The sequence below is a fragment of the Galleria mellonella genome, unplaced genomic scaffold, assembly GCF_026898425.1.
Source record: "Galleria mellonella isolate WM207_F2 unplaced genomic scaffold, CSIRO_AGI_GalMel_v1 utg56, whole genome shotgun sequence".
NCBI classification, from domain to species: domain Eukaryota; kingdom Metazoa; phylum Arthropoda; class Insecta; order Lepidoptera; family Pyralidae; genus Galleria; species Galleria mellonella.
The window spans coordinates 3,148,488-3,162,429 of record NW_026442117.1 but is presented as its reverse complement, the minus strand read 5'-3'; the positions used below and the strand labels follow the sequence as shown (position 1 = coordinate 3,162,429).

General features: G+C 34.1%; 1 protein-coding gene across 1 annotated transcript in view; it reads left to right on the top strand.

The window, feature by feature from the left end:
- LOC113518672 (protein jim lovell) overlaps positions 1 to 13,676 on the top strand; it is a 43,246-nt gene extending 29,570 nt beyond the window's left edge. Inside the window, exons 2-3 of the mRNA XM_031908836.2 lie at positions 7,724 to 7,852; positions 10,874 to 13,676. Coding sequence (XP_031764696.1) covers positions 7,724 to 7,852; positions 10,874 to 11,520 — 776 coding nt within the window. The 3' untranslated portion in view covers positions 11,521 to 13,676. The remainder of the gene's footprint in view (positions 1 to 7,723; positions 7,853 to 10,873) is intronic.
- Positions 13,677 to 13,942: the final 266 nt, after the last annotated feature.

The window sequence follows — 13,942 nt, the reverse complement described above, 5'->3', positions numbered from 1 at the left end:
CACACGGCTATAGCAAGGTTGCACAGATAATAAAAACTTGTAGATATGTTGCGAAAAACATTTTAAGAAAATTTGTCAAACTTACGAAAATTGTGGAAAAAATGTTGGAACGAATCGAATGTTAACGTGTTGCCAGCGTCTGGTTATAGCGGGTGTGTTTCGTAAATCATTTGTTTATGGTCGAGTAGTTCTCTGAAGGGGTCCGACGGAGCAGAATTAGAAAGCGTCAAGCGAGTCGATGCCGATACAACTAATTGACCGCAAGGTTTACGCTATTCTGCTAGAAATTATTACGTAATAAAATCTATTTGGCCCAATCACGTTTCTCCGCTATTTTTGTAAAATAAAAGTGTATTTTTCATTGCTATTTAATTATATATCAGTCTATTGTAATAGTTGTTAAAACAATACATTTTTATGAGAAGAAAGTTGGAAAATTGACTAGCTGAGTATTCATATTGGTATGAATACTCAGCTAAAATGATATTTTCAAGAGATAATAATATAAATAATACAAAAAAAAATATGAAAAAGAAAGAAATTTATATTCAATAAATTATTTTCGTTTTTTAGGAATTCTTCATTAAACAACTATAAGAATGAACTAATATATTACAACTTAGAGGTAATGAGTATAATAATTGATCTTCGAAAATCAGAAATCTGAAATTATACAACTAAGTATCACTTAGGTAAGTAAAGTAAGCATATACTGAAAAAGCGTTTTTGTAAATTCCCAAAGCCTCGTCACTAATATTGAATAAGGAACAAACCAGGATTGAAAAGAAAATAAAACCGTAGCACATAATAATTAGATACAGTCTAATTACAAAACCATAACACTAATAAGCTGAAATAATACAAAATTCAAATTTAGAAAAATTCTCTACAAATTTAATACACATCATAGGTAATATAGTTTTCAAACATCACTGTGATAAACTTAGATTAAGAAATAAGGTGACTAAACTGAAATACTTATACCTTATATTTGTCCACTTTATTTTTGTACTCCCCACCAATATGAATGTGGACTTATTGATTGTCGGTAATTATGCAAAATAACTAGTATCGGACCGACTAACGAGTGGGCAAACGAGTGACACGAATTAACGGTTCGTTACGTATTCCGACGACTGTAATAAAACCTAAGCCGGGCTATATCAGCTGCGCATGCATGCATTATACGACTTATTCGCGTATATAGATCGTATAAAGATCGCTTGTTAACAGTTTCCCGAGTCCGAGTTACATATTTCATACTAATTTTACTATCCACTTAAAATGTAACATCGTTATCTTTAATTCCATTTATAAATTTGAACAACTTTCTTAGTGATATTAAATTGTACGGATAACTTTAGTAGGCCTAAGAAATATATTACATTAGTTTTCACGAATGGCAATGTAATCTTATGCCATTGGTGGCATAGTATATCCCGTGATGTCCACAGTACTCTTCCTTATAGACTACAGTTACCACCTTCTAACAGGTAGGTCTTCAATTTATTTGCATAAGCAGTGTTTTAAGTTTTATAAAAAAAAAAACGTAAAATATGTATACTGCTGACGACCTCAATGCATTATAGTATGTATGTATGTATGTATATATATATATATATATATATATTATAATAATAATGAGTAGGGATAATATTTATATTATTATATGTATCACATCTCCCATATTCAGAACTAACAAAATTTTTCATCGTTTCTCCTACCAAATTGTTTATAATTACTCCTCTCCATCCAAAAGTTGCCTGGAAAAGATCGCTCTTAGGGATAAGGTCGCTCATTGTTTTCTCATTGTAATTATTTCTTGTAATTGTTTATATCTAGAATAAGTTTACTATTGTAATCTTTTGGAGGAAACAATAAAGAGTATCTATCTATCTATAGCACTTTCTACCAGCTAACCATTGAAAACAGACCACTAGTAGCAGTAGTGAATAAAAATAATACCTAATAAAGGAAATAATATACCCCTTGTCGTGCCTTGTAATCCCAGCTAAGAATGTTCCACCACTTTCTTTCCCGTGGCTGTCGTAAGAGGAAACTAAGAAAACTTAATGGTCAAGGCATGGGCAACAGCATCTCTCTTGAAACATCACCAAAGCCTAATTGCCAACCCGCCTGCCAAACGTGGCAACTACTTTTTAATCCCCCTTTTAGAAGAGGCCTATATTCAACAATGGACATGACATCTGGTGCCCACGATACAGGCTCGCCTAGTGTGGGGCCCATTGAATCTTGTGTTTGTAACTTTGTGTTTTTTTGTCAAATAATAATCTAATTTTGACACTGGATTGCAAATATACGTATATATAGGTGCATACCCTTTTCACCTTTCTCAGCAGTAGTACATCACATATTTGGTCAACATGTAGGGCAGTTCCTATCTGATGATACATGATGCTGTGATGATTTGAACATGATAATGATGATAATATACACCTTGTCCTTACGAAAACCTTTCTATTTTAAAATACACCTAAAACAATATGTCATACGAATTACACAAAACCCAATCTCTAAACCAATATTCTGTTAAAATATTTTTTTATTCAGACTAGGTTATCAATCAGACTTATAAATTACAAAAGCCCGTAAACTAATTACAAGCTACCACGGATAATTAACGAAGTTATTGTTATTAAAGTATCATATCCAATTGTGACCAGATTCGATGATTCTTTTTATACCGTGTTCGCCCCACATTAATTTTGTCACGATTGATGTTGGCTTTTTTATAAGTAGATATAAAAATTTTAAAACCTTGCCACAAACAACTAAAATAACCTCTTCCAGTGATACCTCGACTTAACTACGTTTCGATACATAAGTATAACTCAAATCTTGCAGCCTGCGGTTTCAATACACGTAATATGGTGACCACACAAAATATATCAAACCGTTGTAAAAAGCAAAAATACTAATATAAAAGCAATTTGTTGCTATTGAACCACTTTAATAAAGAAATAATGTGTGTAATCTGTAGTAATATTATAAAGAGGAAGGATTTGATTGTTTGTTTGTGTATGGATAAACTCAAAAACTACTCAATCGAATTTAAAAATTCTTTCACCCATAAAAAGTTACGTTATCAGCCAAAAATATAGGCTATTTATTATTATAAAAATAATTATGAATTCCTACTAAAATTACACTAATATAACCTAAAATATCAAAACTTTCCTTTTAAAGCTAATATAAAGTATTAAGACCTATTTTAGAGTTAAGCTCGCTTTTATACATTTGCTTACCTCTGTCATATTTTTATGTATTATTAGTATGTACAATTAAGTATGAATAAATTAAGTAATTTATCTTTCTTTCGTACAAAGCCAGGGTAGACCACTTGTATTAAATAACGTGCTCAAGAAAATACTCTCCCAGATGTTCACCGAACCGGTCTTTTGTTTTGAATGCTCTCAACTCAATGTATTTGCTTAGAGCCAATGTAGATGTATACCAAAGATATTATAAAACAATATACGGACAACGAGAAATAAACATATGCTTCTTCATTTTAACTGTCCACTGTCCACTGTCCACTGCTGAACATAAGCCTTTCCCATAAGGAGAGTTTTTCCAGTAGTTGCCACGCTTGGCAGGCGGTTAAGATTTTAGAGATATTTTAAGAGGGATGTTGTTGCCGATCTCTCTACCATTAAGTTCCCTTTATCGCCTGAAGGTTTAACTTAAAATTTATTTATTTATTTATTTATTAGTACAAATATGTGTACATGACGGACTTAATGCTAAAAGCATTCTCTCCCAGTCAACCATAGCGAAGTGTCAGAATACTCGAATACGGTACTAGTAATTATTGATATACATACATACTAAAATTACATATATAAAAGATTAAATATATATGAATAACAAATATACTTACACATATACTATATTATACACGAAATTGAGAATAATATAAAGCACTTACTGCTCGGATAAAGTAAAAAAGTGAGCGTGAACGCTTTTTTTGATAGACGGTTTAGTCGGTAGTCTCCTAATGGCATCAAGAAGCGCATTCCAGAGTCGTGAAGAATGTAGGAGAAAAGAGTTTGAAGCGAAACCAGTACGGTGAGAGGGGAAAAATAGTTGGAGAGTATTATTGAAACGAAGGTTATATTATAAATTGGGTATGTTTTATTTTGATACGCCATCTAAAGTAGTCTATTTCATCAGTTTTCCTCATCATCATATCAGCTTTTAACTGTCCACTGGTGAACACAAGTCTCCCCCTTGGTGGGGTTTTGCCAATAGTTGTCATGCTTGGAAGGCGAATTGGCAAACGCAGTTAGGCATTAGAGATGTTTTAAGAGGGACGTTGCTGCCCACCCCTCGCCCTCCTTTAGTCAGCTCTTACGACACCCACACCCACGACATAAGAAAGAATGGGTCTATTTTATGCCAGAACTACACGGCTAATTTTACTAGTTCTGAATCTGAAATTCACGCATACATAAAAGCTAATCTAAAATGAAAAAAAATAATTGTACATTCACTCATCTTTCCTAGAGATTTTTCTTAAAAATAAATATTTACATTTAAAGATTACATTTTTAATACAATGTATTTATTAATTTTATTATATTAACATTACGTCTGATGAATAACTCACAACTTTAAGCGCTATATACTTAATTATTTAATATTACTCTTAACGAAACTGTTCAATAATCATTCATTCTGACTCGTTCGTTCGAGCTCTCTCGCTCCCGCCACACAGCACGTATAACATGTCGTCTCTTTACATATAGTTTTAAAATAATAAATATTCAATAATATCAAGTGCTTTGGACTTTACATCCACTACAACCTGCATACCATACTAAGGTATATAAATACTATACAGAAACAGTTTTTAAAATCATATTAATTATGTAATATGCGTAGTCTAAACAAATATTAACTTATTATACTTCGACACACTAACTTGTAAGAACGCCGCATTGCGTAAATGAAGTCTCAGGTTCAATTCACGGTCCTGCCAATTAGAAAAGGTACTTTTTAAAGTGACTTCAAATGTTAGTTATCTGGTATCTCTCAACTAGAGTATCCTAGCCTGAGATCCAAACAATTTGTGTCACCATATGGCACTTAGTATTATTATTAATTAATGACTTCCTTTACATAACCGAGGTTCTTCGAAAAGGGCGTATTAAGGATTTTTAAGGGTCGTCAACGCACGCGTGACATCCCTAATGTTGCAGGCATCTATAGACTACGGTAACCCCATTTACCATTAGATGGACTGTATACTTGTTTGTTATAGAAGTATAAAAAAATTCACTGATCAGGATAAAAAGTTCCCTATGTCCTTCTTCATCCCATGCGATGAAGTACATATACCTATGTATACCAAGATTCATAGTGACTGCCTTAGCTACTAATATACTCAGAAGTAACAATCATACTTTCATATGTAACATATTAATCAGGATTAAACGAATAATTCAAATTCAAATTCTTAAATTCAAATCATCTTTATTAAAATAGACTTGTTTACAAACATTTTTAAATATTTTTTTTTATATACTTTAGGGTTGGTAAAGTTATCTGCTTCTTAAAATTAATTCAAATTACACCTATTTACTATATTATTATAACATTAATCTGTTGATTCATTTAAACAAAATCTATTTGAAATATTGTATGGAACATTCGAGAGAGAGAGTTTTGATCAAGATTAATATACATACATACATACATATATATATATATATATATATATATATATATATATATATATATATATATATATATTTTTATATATATTTTTATACAAGTTAGAATATGGCATACAAGCTGACGGCCCACCTGATGGAAAGTGGTAACCGTCACCTATAGACATGAGCAGTAACATGGACATAACAGAGTATACTGTTTCGCCCATGATACCCCCATACGTTGCCATTCCTAAGGACTCCGATGTTATTGCTCTGTACCCAGTAAATTCACGCCATATCCCACCCTTCAAACCGAAACACAGCCATGCAAACACAACTGCTTCACGGTTGAAACACGAATGAAATTAGATAATCATATTATATTTATTTACTTAATAAATACTCATAAATAAATCTGTGATCGATAGCTGAATATACTTATCTGAGATACTATATATATTTAAATGAATCCGCGACTGCAGGACGAGGTAAGACTTCGCAATAAAGCAAGACACGAGATATCGATTTGTCCCATTTGGTTCAACGGACTGTGAACACTTCTTCGAGAAAGCGCTTAGCCTTTTATATCTTATAGAATCCACAATGGACAACTATACAACAACTAGACATATTTAGCAAGTATATCTACGTGTAGTCACAGTCTAAAGAACTCTCTAGTGGTATGACTAAATATATTTCAAGATTGCATAGTTCTTAGATGTCTATTTTTTATACTGGGCGTATACCATTTAGTGAACCGTCAGTTAGTTTGCTTCTATAACAATTACAAATAATAATAACTTCGATAAATATACATATATACATTTTTGCCGATATAATTCATAAAATATACAACTAGATAAACATGTACCTAATATTTTTCTTAATATTCTCTATTCTTTGTCCTCTTATTTTAAAATAACCAAGTTTATTTACGAATTACGCCAAGTATTTAAAAATAGATTACTTATAAAAATTGTTTATGTGCATACACATTCGAGTTTGCTCGTGCAAACTCGAGCAACGTAGAAGCGTAACTACTAGCGCCATCTAGTATCGAGTAGTAGAACTAAACTGCAAAATATAACGAATAAACCAAATATTAATATATTTGTTTAGTTTAAATGTTAAATTTAGTAATTTATTTTAATATATATATATTTTTTATTTGAAATGGAAAATAATAATTTGGATTAGGTATACATATTAATGATACACCTATATTAAATTTGTATGGCTATATCATGCTCCAATATTTAGGATTTAATCAATCATTAGTCTTTTGTTACCATCTATTTGTCAATATTACTAGCTATACGAATGATATTTTGTAATATATGCTAATTGTTTGAATAACTTTGTTGCTTGTTTTTACTTATTTATTCCTGATGCTATATAGCATCCTCTCCTGGTCAAGCTTTGGCAAAACAGAAATGTAATTATGCGGTGAGAAAAATTTAAATTGTTCAATACCTTCTAAAGATATCAAACGTAGGTTTAGTCTGATTTAACAGAAGTAATGAAACGAGTATTGTCGAAATTATTACAAAAACATCCTTTAAATAAAATTAGTTTGCACATCAGCAGACTGTCTTTTGATCGGTGCATGTATTCATTTGTTTAAAAATTATAATTATTACTATTTAAAATAACAGCATATTATTGCTTGCTGCAAATAAATATGCTTAAGGCAAATTGATATAAAACTTTATAATCTTTACTTAGTATATTTTTTATTACTTTATCAAAATCTTCCAAGATATTATTCAAAATAGCTAGTTAATTTGACTAAATCAAAGTCAATTATCACTTTGTCTAATTTTTGTAAATATTACATGTAATGGTTGGATAGTATATATGATATCCGGATTTATTACTTTAGCTGCAACACACATACTTAGAAAGGAGAAAGACAGTTTTTTTTCTCAAACAGAGAACAAATTTCGGTCGCACAAGTCAAAAGACTATAGCTTAAAATAAGGAAAAGAGGAAAAATGTTTAGCTATATTTTTCAAAATATTCTAAGTCAAATCTATTGTCCCCAGTGTTCGGGCTAGACTCGCCCCTGGGACTGTTCCCGCCGGGCATGGAACACAAGATGTACCCACTGATGGACGTGGAACACCGGGGTCCGCCCCTAGACACACAACTCTTCACCAACGTGAAAAAGAAATGTAAGTATTTTATTATTTTATTAGTATTAACGCTATAATCATTAAGACTGCACCTGGTGAGTTTAGGTCACTTTATATACTTAGATTATATTTTTTTTTGTTGGGTAAAAATGGTGTGGTAACCCCACTCACGCTAACGGGATACGCTGGCGGAGCACCAGTGAAGGGTGATAGATGAGAATGAAAACAGGTCAGTTAGCCCATCATGATGAATTCATCAGGAATTAACCATGATAGTGTCCAGGGGAAACCGCGAGCAGGTCGACCTGATTGGGTATATTGCTAGCAATGGGATTCTCAGTCTCCATTACTAACAATACCTTCCCCCCCCCCCACCCCCACTTAGATTATGTTATTATAGTCTCAAAAACGGGTCAACTATTTGTCAGCTAACTATCAAATTAGCTGACTCGTGTTCTTATCAGTTTTCTATATACTTACGCACATAATATATCTTTACATGTATTTAATTATATAATAAATACAATGAGTTTTTACGTATTAAAAAGATGCAAAAACTATAAAGCAAAATAAATATAGAAGTTATAAAGGAAACACTCATGACTATTTATCACGCAAAATTGTATGGAAAAGTTGACCCGCTTTTCTCGAAGCATTTGTATGGAGACACTCTATCTGTATAATGTAAGGGTAACATAGGGCATCATCAAAAATCCTAATGTATATTAAATAAAGTTAAAGTTCTAAACTTAGGTACATTAAATATATATATATATTTTAATGGAAAGGACTTGTCAGTTACAAAAAAGTAAAGTTTATCAAAACAAGAACCAACTACGAAGAGGAACTCGTAGTTGAGTCAATAAACGATTAAGATAGACACGTATATACTAATAGTTACCTTCCATTTTTTTATTGTTAGAAAGTCTATAGGCGACGGTTAACACTTTCCATCTGATGGGCCGTCAGCTTGTTTGCGATTTATTTATTTATTTATACTTTTGCACACATTGAAAAATGTCCACAGGGCGGACTTAATGCCTGATGGCATTGTCTACCAGTCAACCGCCATGCCATTCTATGTTGTATAAAAAAAAGAGGCAAACGAATACACGGTCCAACTCATGGAAAGCTGCTACCGTCGCCCACGAACGTCTATAAATAACACGAGAGAGTTGCATGTGCGTTGCCGGACTTTTAAATTTTTATGACCATGTATTTTTAAATACCCCATATTAAAGTAACTAAACTAACAACGAAATAGACGAAAATACGTTGGAAAAAATAATACTCATATGTATATGAATTACTTACACAAGTAGTGAAGAAACTTGAACTACTTTGAAGTCACACTGTATTTGCCAAATTATGGATATCACTTAAAATATTCTAAAGAATATGCTCTTTTCTTAAGGGGTTTAATGACGTATCTATTAAGAAATACTATTGTTACGAGTTGGGGTTTCATAGTTTGGATATAAAGTTATTTTGAATAATTAATAATAATAACATAACAGAATGAGACAAATAATAAATAAAATAATAGTACAATAAGTGTAATTTAACCATCAGTTAACCGAAGATTGTAGATTTACCCTTACATTATAAGCAACTTGTTGTATTGAGTCGCATTGTGTTTTATAATTTTTATAAAATGAAGGTAGCTTCACATTATGTTTTATTTTTAGTTGATGTTTGATAAATTATGCTCGCTAACAGTAGATATTAAGTGCATGCTCATAGTTTTAAATTTCTCATTTAAGTGATTTATGTAAATCTTTAGAGAAATAAATGTCTTAAACTTTCCTTAGAAAAAAAAATTATATAACTAAAAATTAAAATAAATAGATTTGTAAAGATTTCCTGATATATACCTATCAAATAAATTTAACTAAATAACAATATACTATAAAAACACAGCTAATAAATAATCTATATATTTAAACTAAATATAAAACTAAGTACATAATCAAACTTCCTATATATATTTACATCATTATTGTGCCCCATTTACGACGTACTAATCTAAAACTTAGGTTCACGGAGATCCTGAAAAAAAAAAGCCCCTGTATCGAAATAAATTCTCAAGATTATTTATTTATTTTTTATTAATGTATTCAAAAACAATAAATATCTGGTTATTGGATCCTTACGTAACAATGGGAGAAATAATAATAGTGTACAAACTGCATCGGCATTCTGCAAACCCATCACACATCTCGCGTAGACTCGTATCGCAATCGCTCCGCGCAAATGTTAAACGCCCATTGTTTCCGAGCAATGTTTATTAAGACGATCTGATAACGTATCTCATAGGGGAACAGAACAAGCGGCGGCGACTCTAACGTATGCTTTGAATGCGATACAGGAGAGCCGGCAGCTCTCCGAACGTCGGGCGTCGCATCCACGTCGACGCGGCGACACAATAGTCACCGATCGATTAGCGCCCAGTCCGAGACGAGCTGATGCATGCCCTCGCTCCCTCATAAAATGCTAACGAGCTACAAATGAAAAACATCCTTTTAATTTCAACCCGAGCGCGGCGCAAGTCGCGTGACCCGGGACAACTATTAAAAGAAAAACTAATTTCCATAATAAAACATCATTCCGCCGGTAATCCGAAACGTTCTTCGAATTATCTGATCGGAATCGAGTTAACGTGCTCCGCCGAAATTATAAAACTATAAAGTTACGTGGGGCGACATCGCCGGCATATGCATGTCCGCATTACTTTTTGACAAAACTCGCCATAATAGTCGCGTGCTCGTAACAAATTAATGACAAATCGCCGCCAACAAAATGTCGCGCAACCCGCTCATTTCAGTACACGGAGTTATTGCTCAGCCAAAACACGGTTATTAGATAGTGGTGCATTCGCGTAATGCCGCGGTGGCGCGCGGCACACGGCACATGTCGTGCCGACCCCTTGCGCCGTCTGCCTGCACTCTGTTGGCCCGTAAATCATACAACTACTTATATTGTGCATAACCTAATTAACTACACTATAATGTGACAGAAAATATTGGTATTTTTACTAAATATTTGCAATTTTTTTAACAGGGAGACCGAAAGGGCAGCACAGCGCACCACGAGGCGGCCCACCCAGATCCTGGACGAACGCCGAACTGACAGAAGCACTACAACATGTATGGAACAAAAAAATGACTACGAGTCAAGCGTCAAGGATCTTTGGTATACCTTACAATTCCCTATTGATGTACGTACGCGGAAAGTACGGCAAAAGTTTAAAGCTGGAACAGCTACGGAAGGACTGCATTGGCGGACCTCTCGACGTGCTGAACCTCAACTCGGGCAACAACAACAACAATCACCCCCCGAGTAAACACCACGATAAAGACGATCATCAAAACTCAAGCCAAAGACCGGCGAGCTCCGAACCGGATATCTCTTCAAATCCTATGTTTAATCCATTCCCTCCAGGATTTTATCCTGAATTTACTCCGGGCTTCCCGATGCCGCTGAACATGCTGCATCTGCTCCCGCCAAACGACAAAGCGCGGGAGCTATATCAGTCCATGCCAATGGCTTTGGACTCTCTTTCGGGTGTGACAAAAGAAGAGGACTGTAAGAGCGACCGGTCAAAGGAAAACTCTGCAGATGAGGAAGGAGACTCTTACCGCGCGCCATCACATCCGCCGCATCCACCTGATAATCGCACGCTCCTCCATCACAACGGGCAAGACTAAAATTGCACCGTCTTCCATCTGTTAACAAGTCTTTGAATCCCACTATACCTTCGGCTGCTAAACGAGGACCTTATAGTAAGACCTAATTGGATTAGCTGGTCGCTCTATTACGGACTAAAACAAATTAGGTATCAAATGAGGAACACTTGAGTATATAGGTAAAACTGGAATTTGGTTAGTGAATTACCAAAGTATACAGAATCAAGTTACCTTTTTGAAAGAAACCTAAATATGTATTTCTTATTTTTGTATATCCTTTTCAGTACCTTTAACCTACTGTATTTTTATATGAGGTACAAACATTTTTTAATATATTTTATAATATTTTTTTTTTCGTCTATAATGAGGACACCGGGTTCTGTATGCGTGCGTTAGTTACGATGTGTAATACTTGCTGGAACACGTGTATAAGTTGTGATCTCTTTGAAATACACTATAAAAGTTTCAGTTTTGCTAATGTGTTTCCCCAGTAACTGCGTAACAATATTTTTAGAGAGTATTTGTAAAACACCTCCGTAGCTCGCGACGAGCGGCGTCCACTTTAAAATTAGTTAAATTTATATTTAAACATGTGTTAATATTGTAAATGTATATTATATCGCGTAAGTGATAGGCGATAATTTATTCCGAAGGAGTGCAATAAGTATGAAAGGTGTTGTGATTGTTATCGTTAAGATTTTCCGAACACATTTTTATTGTTAACATTCCATTCATACATTCCACATTAGTTGGTAGGTGACTCCATATCGTTTGCGGCGCAAGCCGCCTATTTTAGTTACTGTACAAAATAAGTTTCGCTTCATAAGACGACGGACCCGTTGTGTTATAATTCCAATGTAGATATTATGTGTTAAATGTGCGATTCCACTTCTGCATTTCACCAAAGTTTGTAAAATATTTCGTAATAATAGTTATATTCGATGATAAACAATTTTAAATGTAAATAGTTATTGATAAATCTAATGGGGAGATGGGGATATAAAGAATTAACCATTATTATAGACATTAAGTGTCTAAAATGGTAAATAGTAGTGTATTTGTAATTGTTGTAGTATTTAGTGAAGTGAATAACAGTGAACTGTTCTGGTAGGGAAGCAGACACGACACAGACGGTCCGACGCACTAGTCAAACATCTGACACTAACACAAAACATAAACCAAGACACGCTAACTTCCATCGAAGTGGTCATGACGATTAATTGAATAAATTACTTCGCAACCAAAAACATAAAGTGTCAAGGTATTCAGTAAAATAACAAATCTATTTTATAATATGTGATCCCTTATAAGGCTTCGTTGAAGGCTGAAACAATTCAGCGGGAGCTGTAATCACAACTCATACTGTATTATTTTGTATCTGGATTCTTCTATTGAAATTACCCTATTATAAATATCCCGAGAGCCTATATAAACGGATTGCCAACTTTATGTCTGGCAAACACATAAAAATCATTGTCGATGGTAGCTGCTCCGATAGCATGGATATTAATTCTGGCACCCCACAAGGCTCAGTGCTATCCCCAACGCTATTTCTACTGCATATCAAAGATGTTAACCTTAGGCGACATTTATTACTATGCCACCTCAGGTTAACATGTCATAACAGCACTGGGGATGACGGGTCGTAATAAAATCCCTCATTCCATCGTGGAGGACAATCGTGAACAAATGTCTCAAATCGAGAGAACGCTAGCCAGGATCACCGATTGGGGATAACAAAACTTAGTCCAATTTAATTTCACTAAAACATAAGCTTGCGCAGCTTGTGTATTAGCGGGATTATCACCACTAAAAACCCCATTTGTTGTGGCACCACAATGCCAAGGCACGTCCCTTATCATCTCTAGAAGCATTGGGATTTTTGGCTAACGTACAGTTCTGTGGCCAGCTAGAAAACAAAGTCGATCTCGCATCCAAAAACAGTGTATTTAAAGCGAAGTAATACTTCGTGCCGAATCAAGGATTGCTGCTCTATAAGTAGTAAATCTAGCCCAACATGGAGTTCTTCATTTAAGTGCAAAGCTATGAAAATTGTCGATGAACTAGGATTACAAGGGGTATCGAGCCCTTAAAAGTCTTAGGAGAGATTTTGCCTCACTCTGCGTGTTCTACCGCTTGTACAATGGACTGTGTTGTGAGGAATTTTATAACATGATATCCACGATCACTTTCTACCATTGTACAACTCACCACCGACAGGGAGTTCACCTCCATACCTTAGAGCCTGAATTATCGTGTACAGCGCGATTACAGAGATGGATCCTTCCATGAACGCTCAGGTTATAAAATGAGCTTCCTGTCGAGATTTTTCTAAGAGTTGAGGTTCTTCAAAAAGTGGTAAAGAAATTTCTTCATGGTCGGCAATTCGCGCGTAATGCTTCTGGTATTGCAAGCGTTCATAGGCTATGGTAACCACTTACCA